This window comes from Coccinella septempunctata, chromosome 5 (assembly GCF_907165205.1).
Source record: "Coccinella septempunctata chromosome 5, icCocSept1.1, whole genome shotgun sequence".
NCBI classification, from domain to species: Eukaryota; Metazoa; Arthropoda; class Insecta; order Coleoptera; family Coccinellidae; genus Coccinella; species Coccinella septempunctata.
Window position 1 is genome coordinate 32371214 of NC_058193.1, and position 24728 is coordinate 32395941.

Consider the following 24728-nt stretch of genomic DNA (forward strand, 5'->3'; position numbering starts at 1 on the left):
GAGGAACAGCCACAAATACGCGCCAGCTGTCCTGTTAATTGTTTATTCATGTGAAATTTTTGTTCAAAGGTGGAGTTCATCTTGACTTGAAACTTCCTTTAATTCCTTTTACTTATATTGATGCAAGATGAGTTTTGTTGAAGAATTTAACATTCTTGTAATTATCTGTTAATTCCTTCGTGAGATACCTATTCCCAACCACTGCATCATATGCATTTCATCTTCGGGTTGATATTTTTGAAATCTACAACGTATTCAGACTTTAGCCAAAGAAGATAACGAACATTAGCTCTCCTCAAGCTAGTGCATATTATGATATTATACTGATCTCTTGTATTTTCCATGCAAATAACTGGATTTGGTATGCCTTCAATCAGTTTGTATAAACTTCAATTATGTTTGTCACATATTTTCTGAAAAGATTCGACATTGTGACAAAATACCTACGTAATAACAGAACGGGCAACATAGCGCTGATTTAAAACCCAAAAATGTTTTGAAAAACGTCGTAACCCCACATTTTCCTACTTTACACAGTGAAATGTGTCAAATTTCCATAGCCAACCGACTGCTAAAATAAAAGTGAATGGAGTATAGGTACTGAAATAATTGTTTGTTACATGCACTTGGAAATTGATTTTTGCCTCTTTAAAACCATTTTTCTGTTCAAGGTTTGGATATTCGGCAATGTCTGGTGCAAGATCTGGTTGGCGCTGGATGTTTGGATGTGCACGGCCAGCATATTGAACCTATGTGCCATTTCTCTGGACAGATATGTGGCTGTCACTAGACCGATCACTTACCCCAGCATTATGTCTAGAAAGAGAGCGAAATGGCTTATAGCCGGTCTATGGATCTTGAGCTTCGTCATATGTTTTCCACCACTGATAGGTTGGCGAGATAAGGTGAGTTTTGTAGGAAAATAGTTTTTTTTAATATACCTTCTGTACAATATCATATACAGGGTGTCCGCGCTGTGGGGCAGCGGTCGATTACTCAAATTCTATTAACTTAAAAAAAAGAGTTTCAAATAAAACTTTCCTCTTTTTAAGTAGAGCATCTCCCAAAATTATTAAGAACTATACAAAGTGTTTCGTTTCTTCCGCAAAGCTATCAACTTCGTTATTTTAAATGGAACACCCTATATATATTTACATTTTTGAATTCCTTGTTGAATTTGTATATAAGTTTGATGACACAACTATGTCTGAATTCTCAACGGTTTTCGAGAAATTTTACTTTTTAACAATATTTTGATAGTTTGAGGTACTTACATAAAGGACTATAGCTTCGTCCCTACACTATATAATTGATTCAAATATGGACTGTGTCTAGTCAATAAAGAATACACTAAAAATTCTTTTCGTAAATAACCATATTATATACAGAGTCCACGAAAACGTAGATTCATTATCAAAACAGAAATTCATCAAAATCTTCATTTTTTTGAATGGCAACCCATATTTTTTTCTGTTCATTATTTGAAACAACGAGAGCGAACAAAAAATGTTTGAATAATGAATAGAAAAAATGGGGTGCCATTTAAAAAAATGAAGATTTTGATGAATTTCTGTTTTGATAATGGATATACGTTTTCGTAGACCCTGTATATAATTATTCACGGAGAAAATTTTTAGTGTATTCTTTATTGACTAGTCATAGTCCATATTTGTATCAACTGTATAGTATAGGGACGAAGTTATAGTCCTTTATGTAAGTACTTCAAACTATCAAAATATTGTTAAAAAGTAACATTTCTCGAAAACCGTTGAATTCAGACATAGTTGTGTTATCAAACTAATATTCAAATTTATCAAGGAATTCAAAAATGGAAAAATATACAGGGTGTTCCATTTAAAATAACGAAGTTGATAGCTGCGCAGAAGAAACGAAACACTTTGTATAGATCTAAATCATTTTAGGAGATGCTCTACAAAATGAGGAAAGTTTTATTTAAAATTCTTTTTTGTAAAGTTAATAGAATTAGAGTAATCAACCCCTGTCCCATGGCTCGGACACCCTGTAGATATTATTAGATACTTGAACCACCACTTGTTTAACATAAATCTGTGAAAAAACGAAATGATGTTGTCTGCTCTGTCTTCCACTGAGCAACATACTGGATACCATCACTTGTTGAACATAAATCTGTAAAAAAACGAAATGAATGATGTTGTCTGCTCTGTCTTCCACTGAGCAACATACTGATACCAAGTATCGCAACTTTTTTGGGGGTTTCCGAATATGAACTTTCTCCCTGAAATATTTAGGGACCTATCCAACTTTCAGTTATACAGAAAACAGCCTATACCACTTTCTTATTTGAAAGGGTACACCCAGTATATCTTTGCATAGTTGCATAGCTGATACGATAGCAATTTCAACCTTGAGAAAAACTTAATGGTTTATATCATTTGAATGAATAAGTGAAGTTATTTGAAAATGCGAAAATTATAACAACGATGACTTGTGAAGGAATACACATTTTGTCAATTTTTTTGTGTGTATCATATAATAATCAGCATCGTTTGTGATCTCAAGATCACATTACGAAATATCCCAGCAAATACTCTCGAGTTTTCAAGCAAGGAATTAATTAAAGTTATGGGAGTAATCGATTCCTGTTCGAAAACTACACCAGCCTCCCTAATGAAACATCCTCACTAACAACGGGAATATCATTCCCTGAAATAATCAAGCAGTTTGATAGGAAAACCCCGCTTCCAGCTGGGATCCGCATTTTACAAGCCTCATTTAGGGCTTCGATACAATCCGACGAACGCAGTGCTCCGTCGAGAAATTTTTGCATTAATGATGTTGTTAAGTAAATATCTCTGCGTTTATCGAAAGGTAGGTATGGAAGATCCTGCCTTCCAATTAATGGAATTGGGAAGTCTTCGAATGGGAATCGGAAATATTTAGTAGATTTTCGGAATTTCGATAGAAGTATCAATTATCGGTGAGTTGATTTTCAAACATTGGGGTTTGAAGGTTCGCATTATAAAGATTAGTATAGAAGGGTATCCCAAATTGCTTCATATTGCTATCAAAATGAGAATGTCCACCCTGTACATATAACACTAAAAGAATTTGCATGTGAAATGACCAGACGAGACCCAGATGACCGATCATCAAATCTGAAGCATGGAACTTTTACCCAACAGCCCAACATTTCAAAATACACTACGCAAAAAAATTAACGCACATTCTGAACATCTCAAATTTAATAGAAGTTAACTCTACATTGACTTTACAACTTATTTTTTATGTTCTCTCGGGAAGGTTTTGAACGAAACAAGACACATTAAATGGAAGAAAAATTCAGGATTTCACCGAATCTTATGTGAAAGAAGAGAAATGAACAATTTTCAAAATACTGAAATGCTGATAAGTGATTTAATACTTGGTATTTCCACCACTTGCGTTAATTACAGCTCGGCAACGACGTTCATACTCAAAATGAGTGATCTTAAAATGTTCTGATCTAATTCTTCCCAGATTTCTCCGAGTTGGATTCCTAAGTCATTAAGAGTAGCTGGATGATTTTCTGAACTTCTCAGCCTTCTATTGAGGTTGTCCCAAACCTGCTCAATTGATTGAGATCTGGACTTCTTGCTGGCCATTCCATTCGAGAGACTTCAACCTCTTCAAGGTACTGTTGAACGATGCGCGCACGATGGGGTCTGGCATTATCGTCTATAAAAATGGAATTTTCACCAATGTATGGGGCAAATGGCACTACATGCTCTTCAAGAATGTTCCTTATATACTTATCAGCATTCATAGCTCCCTAGGTCTGTGCGAGCAGTCAAAGATATTCCACCCCATACCATAATCGATCCTCCCCCGAAACCAGTAGTATTCAGGAAATTGCACTGAGCATATCTTTCATGTGGACGTCTGTATACAAGGGAACGTCGATCACAATGGTAGAGGCAGAATCTAGACTCATCTGTGAAGAGAACTCTTTCCCAATCGGCCTCTTCCCAATGGATATGCTCTCTCGCAAAATCCAAACGCGCCCTTCGATGGGCTGGGGTAAGAGCTGCGCCTCTTGCCGCGACACGAGGCCTTAAATCATATTCTCCGAGGCGATTTCTTATTGTCTGAGTGCTAATTTGCACCTCATGAGTTTGCTCAAGCTGAGTTTGAAGGAGGCGAGCGGTTGCAAACCGTTGTCTCAACGAAGAAACTCTCAAGTAACGTTCTTGAATGGCAGTTGTTACCCGTGGTCTACCCTGTCCTGGTCTTCGGACATTCATACCTGTCTCCCTGAATCGCTGCAACATTCTGGACACACTTGTATGGGAAACTCCAAACCTTTCTGCAATTCTTGTGTATGTCCACCCTTCTTCTCACAAAACTACCGCTTGGGCACATTCCTCTTGGATCAAATTGCGTGTTCCGCGTTGCATAGCGATCGAGTGTAGAAAATCAAACGAAAGAAAAACTATTGATCACTAGAATTGATCGAGAACAACTGATTTTAGAGTGGAGTCAATACATTCAAAATCTGATAATATCATCTTTTTTTATTCCTGCTGGGAAAAAACATTTGTATTGAAGAAAACCGTTGAAAGTGGATAACATATGCATGCATAATTCTGATAAAAATAATTATCATTGAGAAAACCTTCAGTTGTAGAATAAATTTGAGATTTACATAATGTGCGTTAATTTTTTTGCGCAGTGTAGTTTCTTTCAAAAAACCGTATTCACTTTCAGGAAAGAGCTATTGACTTGAATTAAACAGGAAAATGTTAAGAGAAGATCTGGCTTCAAAAACTTATTTAAAGACCCATCATTGCGTCATTAATTAGGTACCTCCACAAGGTGTTCAGAAATTCAGAGGAAATTGCAACTTTCAGTTCTACCCTGTATACCTTCAAATCCAATTGAAATTCCTGCAGACTCGACATCAGGTGATGCACTAGATGAAATAGGCTACAAATAAACAATAAACTGATAACATTCGATGCACACCTCTAAAGTTATTTCAAAATGCGAATTTTGTGAACAAATTTTTTTTTGAAGTCTAGATGAACTAGGAGAAATTTTTCTTTCATGATTACCTGCTAAAATCGGTTAAATGCTTCGATGCATGCCCCTCTCAAGTTTCCAAATGAACACGAACCAGCCAGGTGAACTAGATTCCCCCGCAATAATTCTCTCCAGAACCAAACGTAATTTTTCTTGCCAAGATGTGAGTTTATCTGGAGTTCCGCGACATATTTCACCCGGATCTCCTTGGCGACAACCCCTTACCCCAATCTTTGGGGTGAGTTATAACGACATGTGTCCTCCCAAGCGATAAAGAGGGTTAGCCAGGAATATATAATGCTCCATAGACGGTTAAGTGAGTTACATCAAAATAGAAACGTGCATTTCAACAATCCTTGTAGGATTTGTCCGGAATAAGTCTGGATTTTATTCGGTTTTGCGGTGGTCGACAGGTTTCTTTGTCATGTTCATCGGGTATCCGTTTATTTTCACTGCAGCCCTTCGAAAAGGTGGTCTCTGTCTTGTCACATAGTCGCCAGACAATGTTGATATTAAAAAAATTTTAAATTTTCATATTTATACAAGTTGTCCGAAAATGAGATACACCTAGGTTCTGTTTTGTTTTAAGGTCAACCATATTTTTGTTATATTATTGGTTTTGCCACAAAATTGTCGATATAACGATCATCCAAAAAGTAATGGACCTTGTACGCACATCTGGGTCAACCTGTTAATATTTTTCTTTTCCTAAATACTTACTTTTATACGTGTATATATAAAATGGCTGTAAAATGGTTAGCAAATTCTGTACGGACATATTAACATACAGGGTGAATTTTCGAGTCTTAAAAATGAACAGTAGATTCTTGAGATCAAGAGAAACACTTTTTTCCAATACCATTTTTTCGATTCCGCCCTGATTAAAAGATATATTTATTTTATTCATAATGACCTGTGCCACCCCTGGAAAAACAAAATAACCTTCAGAATAACTAGTTGAATCTGTGACACTACATATCTGTGGATCCTTTGAACAGAGTTGCATTCAGCCGAGATAACCAATTTTTCGAATTTCACAGATATTTTCTATTTTTGAACATTAAATTTCTCGAAAACGGCTCATTCTACGAGAAAATATGAGGAATACTTTTATTTCACAAAACGTTCAAATATTCATTACATACAGTCCAACTTGATTTCAAAAATTGGTTTCCTTGAATTTTTGGTTTTTGAATGGTACGTAATGGTCATAATAACAAAACTAGAAGGAGTGGTTGATATCTTGTGTTCGAAAAAGATTCATCATATAAATAAAAAACTATATTCCGAAATTCATTTTATTTGATGAAACCGTTTATGAGATAGAACTAAAAATAAAAAAATTTTTAATGATTTTTCAACAGCCTGTATCTCTTAAACCGAGCCGATTCGAAAAAAAATGGTGAAGGACAAAAATGTTTTCTTTGACCTCAAGAATCTAGTGTTAAAAATTTTTTACGAGTTAAAGACTCACCCTGTATATGTCAAGTAAAATCAAAAGTTCTTCAGCGTTCCTTAGAACCTAACAAAGTAATATATGAATAGTCATCATTCTATCAGATTATTTCCTTTCTTAGGTCTTATTTCTTAGGAAGGCTGCAAAAACCCACCATAAGACAATAAGTTCTCTGAAGTCTCCCACGAACTGCAACACTTATGTATTATTTAAGCATCGTTGAAATGGGATTCCTCCTGGAATTTCCCTCATATAACAAATTATCTCTTCTGAAACCCGACCAAGGCAATGGGGATTTCAACAACTTTATCATCAGCTTACCATTTAGATATGCACCGGATCACTTAGTACGAATTCGCATTCAACTCGAATATATAATCAAATTGGACTTGCTTCTTTGTGGATACTTCCAATTAGATGTCATCAAGTTTGACGTGATAATTTTATGAATTTGATGCAAGCTGCGTTGGCGGAATACCCTATCGAGCTGGCTCTCTTTCCGAAGGGGAATGTTCAATTGGATTACGCCAGTTGTTTTTTTTTTTCGCGTATTTTCGAGGCTTGATGGAAGAGAAAGAATTATTCCAATGACGTTAATTTGTTCTGGTGTGACGTGTGTCATCCGCCCCTTAACAGCATTGGAATGAAGGATGCAATTACTCTCCCAATGTGTATGGTAACCTTTTACCCTGCATGAAACCTATTTCAGCTGTGTGGCATCAAAGTTTTATCAATCGGATTAGTCATTTGTAATTCAGAAACCGTCATTCGTATTTCAGAAAGTACGAATATTATTCAAGGTTATGTGTTGATTGTCTACATTTGATAGCTCAGTAGCTGCCTCTTTTCAATTTTTTTGTGCAAACTTGTAGAAAAAATATTCATACAAAAGTTTTATGGTTCAAAATTTCTTTGAATAGTACAAATATTTAAAAAGTGGATTTTTGTAGTCAAAAGAAACACTTTTTACTTTACCATTTTTTTCCGAATCAGCTCGGTTCAAAAGATACAGGCTGTTGAAAAACCATAAAAAATGTTATTTTTGGTTCTCACAAACGATTTAATCGAATGAAATGAATTTCGTAATATAGTTTTTCATTTATTTGATAAATCTTTTTCGAACACAATATATCACCCAAGTTTTCTCATTATGACCATTACGTACCATAAAAAGAAAACTCAACTCTTGAAACTCAGTTGGACGACATCTAATGAATATTTGAACGTTTTTTAAAATAAAAGTATTCTTCATATTTTCTCGTTTTCGAATGATTTGATGTTCAAAAATCAAAAAGTATCTGTGAAATTTGAAAAATTGGGTACTTTGCCTGAATGCAACTCTGTTTAAAAGATCCACAGATGTGTAGTGTCATCGATTTAGCTTGTTGTTCTGAAGGGTTTCTCCAGGGGTGGCATAGCTCATTATGAAAATTCAAAACGGCTATACCTTTTTATCAGAGTCGAATCGGACAAAATGGTATAGGATAAAAGTGTTTCTTTTGACCTCAAGAATCTACTGTTAGAATATTTGTACGAATCAAAGACTCACCCTGTGTAGGGTGTTGCAAAAAGTCTGAACATGATCCTATTTCCTCATTTCAAATAGGCGCCTCGTTTCTTATCCAACCTTTTTATTCTCCAGAAATCTCTGAATCTGTTTTAATCGTCAGTATTATCTGTTAACGCATATACTTCATTTAATTGATTTGATTCTGAATTACAATTGATATTTTCTGAAATATAAATAATAATAATTGAAATCTGAAAGTGATTTTTTTCTTAATTTGAATTGATTATTTCTGAATAACAATTGGAAATGGTGTTGTTGATGTTTGGACCGAATATGTACAGGGTGTTCCTCTTCCTCTATCGGCTTTATGGTTATTTATCTTTCAGTTTATGATAAATATTGAATTCATAATTTATTTATTCGTTTTTCCTTGCTGAATAACCGATTTTGTCTGTTTGACATAGTATATTGTTGGAGATCATGACTATCCTTGACCAATTCATCTGTTATTTCCTGAATTTCATGAGTATACATGGTGAACATTCTATTATAACGACGATAATTTCCTGCCCTCTTAGATAGCTCCATAACTTTCAAGTTACTGCTCATTTAATAGATGTAGTATTGTTGGTTCAATAAACAGGGTTGGCAAAATGTCTTTTGCCTAGATTCGAATGGCTAAATTCATTCTTACGACCCGAAAACTTCGATGTTCCTCGTACCTCTATCATTGACGTGAGCAATATGGCGAAACATCAAGCTATAAAATTCAATGCTGTTTGTTGGAAATCTAAACATAATTGACTGATAAGGTGATGAATGTATCAATTTATCAGTCTGCCGACTCCTGATGAATATTCACGAGCCGCCACTGAACTGATCTGCTGATTGGCAATATAAAAAATTGCAGGGGACGATTCGATGGAGAATTTTCCGATCTGGAACCGCAGGCAAGGGAGGAAATTCCACCCCATCGACCGAGTTGTTTGGACCCCCATGAAATTTTCCAAAACTGCACCTGTTTTCAATTAAACGACAAACACAGGACGGTCGACGACATTTCAAATCAGGGCGGATGGCGTCCGCGTCGTCCCGGGAACGTGTTCGACACGGAAAACGATCGAATGGGATTCCGGGACAAACCAGGAAAATCCGACGGATTCCAGCAAAGGAAAAAGCCGTTGACGCGAAGGAATGCAATCGGCTACAAATTTTCTCCTCTCCTGCAAAGGCTGAAAATAGCTTTAGCGCTGTGCGAAAAGGAAATGCAGGTCGTTCCGGCTTTCACCGGATCCATCTCCACATAAGATGGCGATATTCGATATAAAGGGCAGTCCTTTGTAGTCCATGTGAAAACCTAATACTTACTTCTGAGAACAGATCGGTTATAAGGAGCTCATGCTCCATCAAACACCTTCCAAATATGTGGAAGTGCATGTCCTGAGAGTACGTGACTTCCTCAAAGTATACAGGGTGAGTCTTTGACTCGTATAAATATTTTAACAGTAGATTCTTGAGGCAAAAGAACCACCACCCTTGGAAAAACAACATTGACATATTTGTTCCTCTGCCTGAAAATCAGGATGTTCTACTACTGTCTTAGGGTATGAAATGTATAATACTTATTTTGTTGATTCCACCAAACCAAACAGTTGATGATTCCATAGAGAATTGCACTCCAGAGAGCACTTCAAAGTGAACTGGAAAATGAAAAAAGGAAAAACAATAATTTCGATTTTTTTCTAAACAGTGTCAGATATCTGAAAGTTTGGTATGAAAATATAGGTTTTCGAATACGCTGAATCTATTGCGAGCATTTTCGGAAGCTTATCTGCCTCCGTTTAGATTTTCATCTCTGAAATGGCATTTTTCAAAAAATGGCAAATTTCAATATGCGATATCTCCTGTTATATACGTCTGATCCAATTGGGATTTCCGGTTTCGTAATCAGCGTTGGTAAGGCTTTTATCCTAGCACAAAAACTCAGTTTCGAAAATCTCGATTTTTTGGGTCAAAAATGAGCAAGGGGTTAGACCCCCCAAAAATGACATATTTGTTCCTCTGCCTGAAAATCAGGATGTTCTACTACTGTCTTAGGATATGGAGTGTATAATACTTATTTTGTTGATTCCACCAAACCAAACAGTTGATGATTCCATAGAGAATTGCACTCCAGAGAGCACTTCAAAGTTAACTGAAAAATGAAAAATGGAAAAACAATAATTTCGATTTTTTTCTAAACAGTGTCAGATATCTGAAAGTTTGGTATGAAAATATAGGTTTTCGAATACGCTGAATCTATTGCGAGCATTTTCGGAAGCTTATCTGCCTCCGTTTAGATTTTCATCTCTGAAATGGCATTTTTCAAAAAATGGCAAATTTCAATATGCGATATCTCCTGTTATATACGTCTGATCCAATTGAGATTTCCGGTTTCGTAATCAGCGTTGGTAAGGCTTTTATCCTAGCACAAAAACTCAGTTTCGAAAATCTCGATTTTTTGGGTCAAAAATGAGCAAGGGGTTAGACCCCCCAAAAATGACATATCTGTTCCTCTGCCTGAAAATCAGGATGTTCTACTACTGTCTTAGGATATGGAGTGTATAATACTGATTTTGTTGATTCCACCAAACCAAACAGTTGATGATTCCATAGAGAATTGCACTCCAGAGAGCACTTCAAAATGAACTGGAAAATGAAAAATGGAAAAACAATAAATTCGATTTTTTTCTGAACAGTGTCATATATCTGAAAGTTTGGTATGAAAATATAGGTTTTCGAATACGCTGAATCTATTGCGAGCATTTTCGGAAGCCTATCTGCCTCCGTTTAGATTTTCATCTCTGAAATGGCATTTTTCAAAAAATGGCAAATTTCAATATGCAATATCTCCTGTTATATACGTCTGATCCAATTGGGATTTCCGGTTTCGTAATCAGCGTTGATAAGGCTTTTATCCTAGCACAAAAACTCAGTTTCGAAAATCTCGATTTTTTGGGTCAAAAATGAGCAAGGGGTTAGACCCCCCAAAAATGACATATTTGTTCCTCTGCCTGAAAATCAGGATGTTCTACTACTGTCTTAGGATATGGAGTGTATAATACTTATTTTGTTGATTCCACCAAACCAAACAGTTTATGATTCCATAGAGAATTGCACTCCAGAGAGCACTTCAAAGTGAACTGGAAAATGAAAAATGGAAAAACAATAAATTCGATTTTTTTCTAAACAGTGTCAGATATCTGAAAGTTTGGTATGAAAATATAGGTTTTCGAATACGCTGAATCTATTGCGAGCATTTTCGGAAGCCTATCTGCCTCCGTTTAGATTTTCATCTCTGAAATGGCATTTTTCAAAAAATGGCAAATTTCAATATGCGATATCTCCTGTTATATACGTCTGATCCAATTGGGATTTCCGGTTTCGTAATCAGCGTTGATAAGGCTTTTATCCTAGCACAAAAACTCAGTTTCGAAAATCTCGATTTTTTGGGTCAAAAATGAGCAAGGGGTTAGACCCCCCAAAAATGACATATTTGTTCCTCTGCCTGAAAATCAGGATGTTCTACTACTGTCTTAGGATATGGAGTGTATAATACTTATTTTGTTGATTCCACCAAACCAAACAGTTTATGATTCCATAGAGAATTGCACTCCAGAGAGCACTTCAAAGTGAACTGGAAAATGAAAAATGGAAAAACAATAAATTCGATTTTTTTCTAAACAGTGTCAGATATCTGAAAGTTTGGTATGAAAATATAGGTTTTCGAATACGCTGAATCTATTGCGAGCATTTTCGGAAGCCTATCTCCCTCCGTTTAGATTTTCATCTCTGAAATGGCATTTTTCAAAAAATGGCAAATTTCAATATGCGATATCTCCTGTTATATATGTCTGATCCAATTGGGATTTCCGATTTCGTAATCAGCGTTGATAAGGCTTCTATCCTAGCACAAAAACTCAGTTTCGAAAATCTCGATTTTTTGGGTCAAAAATGAGCAAGGGGTTAGACCCCCAAAAATGACATATTTGTTCCTCTGCCTGAAAATCAGGATGTACTACTACTGTCTTAGGATATGGAGTGTATAATACTCACTTTTTTGATTCCACCAAACCAAACAGTTGATGATTCCATAGAGAATTGCACTCCAGAGAGCACTTCAAAGTGAACTGGAAAATGAAAAATGGAAAAACAATAATTTCGATTTTTTTCTAAACAGTGTCAGATATCTGAAAGTTTGGTATGAAAATATAGGTTTTCGAATACGCTGAATCTATTGCGAGCATTTTCGGAAGCCTATCTGCCTCCGTTTAGATTTTCATCTCTGAAATGGCATTTTTCAAAAAATGGCAAATTTCAATATGCGATATCTCCTGTTATATACGTCTGATCCAATTGGGATTTCCGGTTTCGTAATCAGCGTTGATAAGGCTTTTATCCTAGCACAAAAACTCAGTTTCGAAAATCTCGATTTTTTGGGTCAAAAATGAGCAAGGGGTTAGACCCCCCAAAAATGACATATTTGTTCCTCTGCCTGAAAATCAGGATGTTCTACTACTGTCTTAGGATATGGAGTGTATAATACTTATTTTGTTGATTCCACCAAACCAAACAGTTTATGATTCCATAGAGAATTGCACTCCAGAGAGCACTTCAAAGTGAACTGGAAAATGAAAAATGGAAAAACAATAAATTCGATTTTTTTCTAAACAGTGTCAGATATCTGAAAGTTTGGTATGAAAATATAGGTTTTCGAATACGCTGAATCTATTGCGAGCATTTTCGGAAGCCTATCTGCCTCCGTTTAGATTTTCATCTCTGAAATGGCATTTTTAAAAAAATGGCAAATTTCAATATGCGATATCTCCTGTTATATACGTCTGATCCAATTGGGATTTCCGGTTACGTAATCAGCGTTGATAAGGCTTTTATCCTAGCACAAAAACTCAGTTTCGAAAATCTCGATTTTTTGGGTCAAAAATGAGCAAGGGGTTAGACCCCCCAAAAATGACATATTTGTTCCTCTGCCTGAAAATCAGGATGTTCTACTACTGTCTTAGGATATGGAGTGTATAATACTTATTTTGTTGATTCCACCAAACCAAACAGTTTATGATTCCATAGAGAATTGCACTCCAGAGAGCACTTCAAAATGAACTGGAAAATGAAAAATGGAAAAACAATAATCTCGATTTTTTTCTAAACAGTGTCAGATATCTGAAAGTTTGGTATGAAAATATAGGTTTTCGAATACGCTGAATCTATTGCGAGCATTTTCGGTAGCCTATCTCCCTCCGTTTAGATTTTCATCTCTGAAATGGCATTTTTCAAAAAATGGCAAATTTCAATATGCGATATCTCCTGTTATATACGTCTGATCCAATTGGGATTTCCGGTTTCGTAATCAGCGTTGATAAGGCTTCTATTCTAGCACAAAAACTCAGTTTCGAAAATCTCGATTTTTTGGGTCAAAAATGAGCAAGGGGTTAGACCCCCCAAAAATGACATATTTGTTCCTCTGCCTGAAAATCAGGATGTTCTACTACTGTCTTAGGATATGGAGTGTATAATACTTACTTTTTTGATTCCACCAAACCAAACAGTTGATAATGCCATAGAGAATAGCACTCCAGAGAGCACTTCAAAGTGAACTGGAAAATGAAAAATGGAAAAATAATAAATTCGATTTTTTTCTAAACAGTGTCAGATATCTGAAAGTTTGGTATGAAAATATAGGTTTTCGAATACGCTGAATCTATTGCGAGCATATTCGGAAGCCTATCTGCCTCCGTTTAGATTTTCATCTCTGAAATGGCATTTTTCAAAAAATGGCAAATTTCAATATGCGATATCTCCTGTTATATACGTCTGATCCAATTGGGATTTCCGGTTACGTAATCAGCGTTGATAAGGCTTTCATCCTAGCACAAAAACTCAGTTTCGAAAATCTCGATTTTTTGGGTCAAAAATGAGCAAGGGGTTAGACCCCCCAAAAATGACATATTTGTTCCTCTGATTGAAAATCAGGATGTACTACTACTGTCTTAGGATATGGAGTGTATAATACTCCCTTTATTGATTCCATCAAACCAAACAGTTGATGATTCCATAGAGAATAGCACTCCAGAGAGCACTTCAAAGTGAACTGGAAAATGAAAAATGGAAAAATAATAAATTCGACTTTTTTTCTAAACAGTGTCAGATATCTGAAAGTTTGTTATGAAAATATAGGTTTTCGAATACGCTGAATCTATTGCGAGCATTTTCGGAAGCCTATCTCCCTCCGTTTAGATTTTCATCTCTGAAATGGCATTTTTCAAAAAATGGCAAATTTCAATATGCGATATCTCCTGTTATAACCGTCTGATCCAATTGGGATTTCCGGTTTCGTAATCAGCGTTGATAAGGCTTCTATCCTAGCACAAAAACTCAGTTTCCAAAATCTCGATTTTTTGGGTCAAAAATGAGCAAGGGGTTAGACCCCCCAAAAATGACATATTTGTTCCTCTGCCTGAAAATCAGGATGTACTACTACTGTCTTAGGATATGGAGTGTATAATACTTACTTTGTTGATTCCACCAAACCAAACAGTTGATGATGCCATAGAGAATAGCACTCCAGAGAGCACTTCAAAGTGAACTGGAAAATGAAAAATGGAAAAATAATAAATTCGATTTTTTTCTAAACAGTGTCAGATATCTGTAAGTTTGGTATGAAAATATAGGTTTTCGAATACGCTCAATCTATTGCGAGCATTTTCGGAAGCCTATCTCCCTCCGTTTAGATTTTCATCTCTGAAATGGTATTTTTCAAAAAATGGCAAATTTCAATATGCGATGGGCCTGTTCCGATATTGCTGAACAGTACTGTCAGTATTTCAGAAACGATGCCTATTGGCCCAGTCGTTCGAGTTCTATTGTTATTCGATTGCGGGCCAGTACTAACAGCAATATCGGAACAGGCCCGATATCTCCTGTTATTAACGTCTGATCCAATTGGGATTTCCGGTTTCGTAATCAGCGTTGATAAGGCTTCTATTCTAGCATAAAAACTCAGTTTCGAAAATCTCGATTTTTTGGGTCAAAAATGAGCAAGGGGTTAGACCCCCCAAAAATGACATAGTTGTTCCTCTGCCTGAAAATCAGGATGTTCTACTACTGTCTCAGGATATGGAGTGTATAATACTTACTTTGTTGATTCCACCAAACCAAACAGTTGATGATTCCATAGAGAATAGCACTCCAGAGAGCACTTCAAAGTGAACTGGAAAATGAAAATTGGAAAAACAATAAATTCGATTTTTTTCTAAACAGTGTCAGATATCTGAAAGTTTGGTATGAAAATATAGGTTTTCGAATACGCTGAATCTATTACGAGTAATTTCAAAAGCCTATGTTTCCCCGTTCAGATTTTCATCTTGGAAATGCCATTTTTCAAAAATTTCAAATCTCACTCGAGTCGTCAATACCGAACGGTTGTGCCGAAATTGATGAAATTCTCAGATTTATCACTTGAAGAGTTGCTCTTTCAGAATATGTATCATGCTCAGATCTACAATTATTTTCCTGGAAGATAATCGACTCGAAAAATGACCTCCGAAAAATTCCCAAAAAGGGATTTAGTTAAAATTTCCTCAAGACCGAACGGTTGTGCCGAGATGGATGAAAAGTCTTGAAGTTTATCACAAGAAGAGTTGCTCTTTCAAATACGAAATAGTTATAAAGTAGTTTGTTTTTAAACGTATAGCTTATATCCCAATTAGGTATATAGATATAACTAAGCAGCGTTAGGTGAGCTCATTACCTGGATGGGTGAACGCTCTGGGTGTAATTCCGAGGAGGAGCGCAAATTTTCTCAATTTCACTTCTTCCTACCCCTATCGGTTGTCAATAATAATTTCAATTTCCCCCAGCTACGGTTCAATCACCTCAACATTTGAGGCGGCTGTGAACATTGACCTAGGTGTCCCATTCTCACCAATTACCCTCAAATCCCATTTTCAGTGGAGACATCCCATTATATTCCGGTTATTTCAATCAATCACATCGCCTCTCTAGAATCCCCTGCGTACTATCGAAATTACATCGTGTTCTTTGACAAGCTCCAGTCGTCCGCAAGCAAGCACTAATCGAATATTTTGAGGGAAGTAGACCATTTATTTTTAGAAGGTATGGATCGGTCTCGGACCTGCGGAGCTGCAGTGGGGATTTGATAAAATGCGAAATCTGTGTCGCCGCCATGTCCCCTTTGTTTACGTTTCAACCACCAATGAACCTGCTTCGGGCAGTGTCAAAACAACGTTGATATCTGGAAAGGCCACCACGTTTTGAGTACCTATGCTGTGTGAAAACTCCGTGTTTGTCGTTCTGAAGAAGAAAACGAAGCCCAACCTTCAACCCCTACAATCTTTTAATGTTTGTCTCTTGCCTAGTCGTCATATTTCAAAAGACAAGTGAAGTGAGGATGAATCATTTTGAAGGCAAATTAAGGGCTAACATCCTATATTCAATATTGATATCTCTTAAGACCCCATCCTCCGGTTCAAATAAACTGCTCCACAATAGTTAGGGATATCGTATTCAATCGTTTTTGAAATTATGTAATCTTCGAGAAAATCGCTGTAAAATCATTTAAAACTCAATAACAACTTGAATCGATCCAATAAAAATCAGTATGAGACATTTCGTCAATCTGGTCGCCTTTTTTCTGAAGTTTGGTTCTTTGCATATGCTTCATGAATGTTCTTATTTTGAAATGAAGTCAGTTTATCAACGGCTTCGATTTGAAACGAGTTTTCTGGAAATGCCAAGACGTAAATTAACAAACGCTGAGGCTAATAGGGCTATCGGCATGCTACAGGCTGGCCTAACTCAGGTTGTTGTAGCGGAAAGGCTCCAAGTCAGCCAAAGTGTGATATCTCGACTTTGGAATAGGTTCAGGGAGACAGGTTCCGTGTTGGAAAAACCAAGGATTGGTGGGCGACGAAAAACAACACCTGCTCAGGATCGTTTCATTACCGTTTTGGCGAGAAGAAACCCTACATCTACGTGTAGAATGCTACGGAATACCCTTCAAAATGCAGATGAGGTCCAAGTTTCCATCGAAACCATCAGACGACGTTTTAGAGTCACTGATGAATCCAGATATGGACGTTTTTCAGATTCTCGAAGAATAAGGGTATGGACAATCCCACGCATACCCCGTAATCGTCGCTATGTCTAAGAAGTCATCCATTCCGAGGGGGTAGTGTTATGGTATGGGCCGGGATATGTTTCAACGGGCATACAGATCTACACATTTGTCCTGGGAATATGACCGCCTTACACTATAGTGAGCATTGACAAATTTTCACGCTGCTATTGGTAAAACTTTTCAATTTCTAGACGATAACGCTAGACCGCAACGTGCAGCCATAGTTGAGAATGCGCGCGAGGAGCTTGGTATTCCACATTTACCAATACCTCCGCACTCACCAGATTTGAATTGCATAGAACATGCATGGGATATGCTCCAAAGAAGATTAGATAATCATCAACCTACCCCAGAATCCTTAAATGATCTGAGAGAGCTTCTGCCTCGTTTATGGAACAAAATTCCTCAAGAAATGTTCAACAACCTCGTGTGTAGTATGCAAAGATGATGTCAAGCTGTTATTGATGCCCTTGGAGGCCATACATTGTATTGATAGTCTTAAAATGCTTGAATTCTCTGGGAATAAAATTTCATTATTTCACTCGATTTTTCTTAACCACCCTGTATACGCTGCAGACCTAGAGGCTAAAATTAATTCGCAACTTGAAATCGAATTTTCATCACAAAAATCTTATTTTAACTATATTTTTCTGCAATTTGAGTCAATATCCCTAACTCATGTGGAGCAGTCTATTTAACGCTACACTGTATTGATGAGAGACAATGATCCCGAATCCGATCTACAGTTTCTTACAAAATTTATTCAAGAATCGAATACCATAAATGGTAAATGAGTAGTCAAGAAGTTGATTCTCATAATGCAAGTTTTGTGCAACCCAATTTCAATCGACTCGATATCATCCCCGAGGTTTTCCTTCATTAAAAACCTCACTGGTGGGGATGCCTCTTCATCGAACCCCAATATCGTGGATTTTCCAATCAATTTATAAATTCACCTCGCGAATAAAAGTCATCGGAAAAGAATATGCCCGATGAAATTTATCTCTATCCTGTCGATATCGTATCGAATATTTCTTGACGTGAAGCTTCGCACCATTAAACACGCAATCTTGTTTACTGGCTCGGAGAAGTGATTTACGGAAGAAAAAGGTATTACCGTAGACTTCTCAGGTTTCCCACCTTCTATTTACTTTCTATTTCCGATATGCAATCAGTCTCTAGGTCCCTCCAGACATCCAGATTGAAACATCACTCGCTTGTGCTAGGAAAAAGAAGGACTTTTACCCCTCAGAAGAAATTTGAGAAGTATGAAAGGAAATTCTTATATTTTGTGGGATTTATGAGCCTCTATCTATAGATTTTCATGATGGAAATTGGCATTAAGTGACCTTAGCATTATTCTTTTTTCGAGACAACTAATTTGTACTCCCAGTATAATTAAATCAGCACAGCATCAATTCGACAGACCCCCACCTCTGGCAAATCACCTTGTTAACCCCAAATCCGAGAACTTTCAATCCTACCCCCTGTCCTGAGTGGGTGGAATACTGATTATTAATGCCCTTCAACAATGGATGGGATCTGTGCTAAGATTATAATACCTGTAAATGGCAGCGGTAATTTACATTCCCAACCTACTCCATCATAAACTCATGTAGAATTAATTAGATGGGAATCCGGTTGAGAGCAAAAAGGGTGGACGTTGGGAAACTGGATTTTTCGAATGACACGATACAATTTCATTCGACGTGTATTGTTGAAGCACTTGGAAATGACATTTTTGTAGGATGGGGATGATGGAATGGGTTTTCAATAGGAGGGACACAATAAAGCCCTCTGATGAGTTTAAAATTACTAGTTTCAGTTACAGTAGAACACTTGTTCTATGTATCATTGAAATAATTAAAATAAATTTTACATGTAGAGTTGAGATTGTTCAATGATGTGTTGAAAAGGTTTAATGTGTACTGAGTTTTCAGAAAGGAAATCAATAATGATTACATACACAGAAATTTCTTAGAATCCAAGTTCTTCGACACTCTTGAGAAAGTTTTGATCAGGTGTTAACTAATCTACAGAATTGGGATGCCAACAAATAAATATCATTAGAACTATATTTATGAAACTTTGCAGGCAAGTAGGTACCATGACATATCTGATGCCATTTCGTTCGTAATTTCTGTACTTTCTGTTTCACTGTAAATACTCTGAATTTTTTTTGATTCAAATGAGAAACATATGTAGCATTATAACGCTGCTTGCTGTTCGGACCCGAAATGTACAGGGTGTGCAAAATTCATTATATACTGAGGGGATTTCGAGAACTATAAGAGCTAGAAAAAAACGGATGACACATTTCCGAGCCCTTTTCAAGAGAAACACAGAATGGTGAAAACCCCAACCGCCTACGATACATCGTTTTTGAGTTATTAGCAAAAAATCAGATTTTGACGATTTCGAAAATTTCTCATAACTTTCTCTGAGTCTTCAGGTGTCAGATTTCAAACTTGAACGCACTTTAATGCGTAGAATCTACTGACGATTTTTTTCCAATTCAGAAATAACAAATTCAATGAAGGTTTGGCTAATGATTTGAAATCTAGAACAGAAAAAAAGAAATTTTCAGCTCGTCAGAGGATTCTACGTAAAAAAGTAATTGAAGAAGGTTCAAGTTTCAGAGACAAAAAAGTTATGAGAACTTTTGGAAATACTAGGAGGCTACGATTTTCACCATTCTTTGTTTCTCTGAAAAAGAACTCGGAAATGTGTCATGTGTCTGTATTTGGATTCGGATTAGTCATAAAAAAAGAGAATGTGTCATCCGCTTGCTTCTAGCTCTTATAGTTCTCGAGATCACCTCAGTAGACAATGAATTTTGCCCACCCTATACATCTCTTGTCCAAACAGCAAACAGCGTTATAATGCTACAGAATGGCAAAATTGAAACTGGTAAAAGAAAAATTGAAAAAAGCCCCTTCAGAAATATCACGAAAAGTGTGGCCTCAGTTTTCATCATATTTTCCATAAGAATCCTAATTGCTCATAAACCATTAGGTTTTTTCCCAAGGTTGAAATTGCTATCGCCTCAGCTATCCAACGATGCAAAGATATACTAGGTTTGCCCTTGTAAATAAGGAAGTGGTATAGGCTGTTATTTGTATAACTGAAAGTTGCATAGGTCCTTTAGTATTTCAGAGAGGAAGTTCATTTTCGAAAACTCCCAAAAATGTTCCGATACCTAGTACCTATCAGTATGTTGCTCAGATTCATGTTAACAAGTGATGATTCAGCTATCTAACATCTACAGGGTGTCCGCGCCATGGGGCAGCTGTCGATTACTCTGATTCTATTAACTTTACAAAAAAGAGTTTCAAATAAAACTTTCCTCTTTTTAAGTAGAGCATCTCCTAAAATTGTTTACAACTATGCAAAGTGTTTCGTTTCTTCTACACAGCTATCAACTTCGTTATTTTCAATGGAACACCCTATATATTTTTACATTTTTGAATTCCTTGTTGAATTTGAATATAAGTTTGCTAACACAACTATGTCTGAATTCTCGATGGTTTTCGAGAAATTTGACTTTTTGTTAATATTTTGACAGTTTGAGGTACTCACATAAAGGACTATAGCGCCATCCCTATTCTATGTAATTGATTCAAATTTGAACTGTGTCTAGTCAATGAATGATACACTAAAAATTTTCTTCATAAATAACCATATTATATACAGGGTCCACGAACACGTAGATCTATTATCAAAACAGAAATTTATCAAAATCTTCATTTTTTTGAATGGCAACCCATATTTTTTCTTGTTCATTATTTAGAACAACTAAAGGCGAACGAAAAATATGGGCTGCTTTTCAAAAAAATGAAGATTTTGATAAATTTCTGTTTTGATAATGGATCTACGTTTTCGTGGACCCTGTATATAATATGGTTATATGCAAAGAAAATGTTTAGTGTTTCATTCATTGACTAGACACAGTCCAAATCTGAATCAATCACATAGAATAGAGACGGAGCTATAGTCCTTTATGTAAGTACCTCAAACTGTCAAAATATTAACAAAAAATCAAATTTCTCGAAAACCGTTGAGAATTCAGACATAGTTGTGTTATCAAACTTATATTCAAATTTAACAAGGATGAATTCAAACATGTGAAAATATATAGGGTGTTCCATTTAAAATAATGAAGTTGATAGCTGTGTAGAAGAAACGAAACACTTTTCATAGTTCTAAACAATTTTAGGAGATGCTCTGCTTAAAAAGAAGAAAGTTTCATTCGAAATTCTCTTTTGTAAAGTTAATAGAATCAGATTAATCGACCGCTGACCCATGGCGCGGACACCCTGTACGTATAAAATCCTGAGGCTCCCTGCTCCCTCTATTTTTAGCCAGTGACAGAGCCTGCCTCCTTTGTTACAGGTACAAGAGGATGACGCTCCGCACGAAACGTCGACCATGGAGCACACGACGCCCAGCGCCGCGGCGTCCGCCGCGACGCCCCAGGAACAGCAACTGTGTCCCTGGAAATGCGAACTGACTAACGAAGCCGGCTACGTCGTCTACTCCGCTCTGGGCAGCTTCTATTTGCCGATGTTCGTGATGCTCTTCTTCTATTGGAGGATCTACAGAGCGGCCGTCAGGACTACTCGTGCGATTAATCAGGGATTCAGGACCACCAAAGGTCAGGCAATTAAGGGGTGGCCCCTGGGATTTATGTTGTTTCAGCTCTGTACCTTTGTTTACGAAAGAAATTAGCCCCCGTTGATAATATACCGAAATACAATGGGGGCGCCTCTTCTTCTGATTGAGAGGGATACCCCGTATGGACATAAAAAATTACTGATAATTAAGGCGTACCTGACAATTTTTTCGAGAGTTATACAGGATGTGCTTCGACTCATACATAAATACCAACAGTAGGCTCTGAAAGAGTCAGTCATTTGAAAATGAGCTGATATTCATCTCTCATTTAAATGATCATTCGTTTATTTCCTTTCGTACAAGATTTACCAGATTCAAACATAACCCATTCAAAGGGGAATTCTCCTCAATTTGGGTTATCACAACATATGCAAGTTTAAACTGAATAATTATGAGTTTCATTCATGAATTTTCCAAATGCACCGCGGAAACTATTTAAATCGCTTCGTTTCTAGTTTACGATTTGACAACAGCGCCTACTAGAAAATAAAATGGCTTGTTTATAAAATAACAGCTGTTGATTTACAGCCATTATTAGGCGCGTACTCACTGGCGAGCCTCAAGCAACCGGCCATAAAAATCCCATAAAATTTTATGACCTTCCTCGTTAGTCGCAGACTTCATAGACAGCCACCTTTGTCTATCTCCTCAAGATAGTGTATTTGTTGTCCTTTATTATCAACGCATATTTCAGTCGATGTTGCCAACTTGTGCAATAGGAACGAAACGCCTTAAATTTTAAATATTCATTTTCATTTTTCATTTTTAAGTACTTAAAATATTTTTTTTTTTGGGAAACGGTTGAAATGATTATTTCAAAATGTGACGTTTCAAAGGTATTTCATAAAAAATACATCATTTTCGTCAGAAGGAGTATTCCCTATTCCTCAGAACATTCCTCGAAGTTAACAAACACGGAACAATATAATGGCAACAGTGGCGGCTCGAGCATATTTATCGTGGGTCGGCAGATATATATATATATTTTTTTTTTCAAATATTTTCTATACCTATGTATTATGATTATGCAGGTTTCCACATCACCATGGGGTACTGCACTGGGTGCGTTAGTTTTTTATAGTGAAGTTTCGCCAAAATTTTTGTTTCTGTTTCAATAATCTCTGAAGATTATCCGGAAAAAAAAAATGATTGAGAAATAACTATTTTAGCCCTGCATACCACTTGAAAAATAAACATAATTTCGGAACAAATATGAAAATAAGAACCGAAAATATATATAACAAATAAAAATACTTTAAAAATGCTTATCTATAAAATAAAATTGGAAAAACAAACAAAAGTGCATTCTAACGAAATTGAGAATTGCGAGAAATTAACATCACCTCGAGCGCAAACGATAGAATCGAGATATCCCGAACGATCATTCTTCGAGTTACCGAAGAGAGGCATTCTAGGGTCGGCAGGGTCGCTGCCTGCCGGACCTATATGTCCTACACCGTGCGAAGTATTGAGCCAACAATATCAACTTTCATCATAGTTTTGGTCTTTATTCTTTGAAAAGTTCTTGAAAAATTATCGGAATTTAATTAGTATTATATATTCAGCACTCACGTTTATAAAAATTAACAAATACGATAAAATTTCGTTTCAAATAACAGCGATCTCTTGTAATTTGTTATGTGAAACTGAAACTATCGGATATTGGCGGAAAAAACATTAAATAAGAGGCTTATCTAATTTTAATTGTTATCCGAATGAAATTCCAACAAAAATTATTCAAGTTTGAAGCAATTTGACTCATTGATATTAGCGCTCCTTCGATAAGTTTACAATCTAGACTCGGCATGCCGTATCTGAATGAACAGAACGAACGGTCGGTCACTCGGTCGCTAGAGAAGGCATCTGCGGCGCTATCTTCATAGCTCGATTGGAGATGAGCGTATTTTGTCTACGGACCGAGTAGGGATTTGAATTGAAACAGCGTATTTCAAAGAAGTTCCATATTCCATTGATATCAGATATCATATACCTACCTAATATTTTTATAAAATTTATTGAGAGCTATGTAATGTTTGGAGAATTGCTAATACATCATTATTTTACACAAGTGAGAATTCACATTTTTGCTGCTCGCGAAATTTTGGGTCGGCACTGCCGACCCTGCCGTCCCTGACGGGCCGCCACTGAATGGCAACAAAATTTCCTTCAGAATAACAAGCTAAATATATGACACCATACATCTAATGTGTTATGTGATTACGTGTGGATCTTTTGAACAGAGTCGCATTCAGCAGAAGTACCCAATTTTGGAATTTCACAGATATTTTTTATTTTTAATATCGATTTAATTTCCAGAATAGTCTGATATTCAGGAGTGAGCGTTCAACTTACGTTTAAGAGTTGGGTTCTTTGGGACAACGCCCCTGCACACAAATCTCATGTTGCCATGTAAAAAATTCATGATTTAGGGTTTGAATTACTAGAACACCCCCCTTATTCACCAGATTTGGCTCCATCCGACTATCATCTCTTTCCTCAACTGAAAAAATGTTTAAAAGGTCGTAAATTTTCTTCCAACGAGGAGGTAATAAAAGCAGTGGATGTCTGGTTCTTGAAGTCGAAGGAAACACTTTTTCCTTCACCCCTTATATCCGATCTGGCTCAGATGAAAAGATATAGCCATTTTAACTTTTCCTGGCTACGCCACCCCTGGGCACCAGATACTGGGATTTTTCAAACATCTGAAAACACCAAATACTTTATGGGAAGATCGACCAACAGTTGAACAAAAAAACCTTTGAATTCGAGATACAAAATAAAATTCATTCGATGTTTTATTCAGAACTGCATCGTTTTCATTCATAATTGCTCGAATAATGTTGCAGTATAAATCA

At 36.4% G+C, this 24728-nt stretch overlaps 1 protein-coding gene across 1 annotated transcript in view; it reads left to right on the plus strand.

Annotated features, from left to right (window-relative positions):
• LOC123314313 (octopamine receptor Oamb) overlaps positions 1-24728 on the plus strand; it is a 55281-nt gene that overhangs the window by 13605 nt on the left and 16948 nt on the right. Inside the window, exons 2-3 of the mRNA XM_044899500.1 lie at positions 672-905; positions 21592-21853. Of these exons, the coding sequence (XP_044755435.1) occupies positions 672-905; positions 21592-21853 (496 nt within the window). The remainder of the gene's footprint in view (positions 1-671; positions 906-21591; positions 21854-24728) is intronic.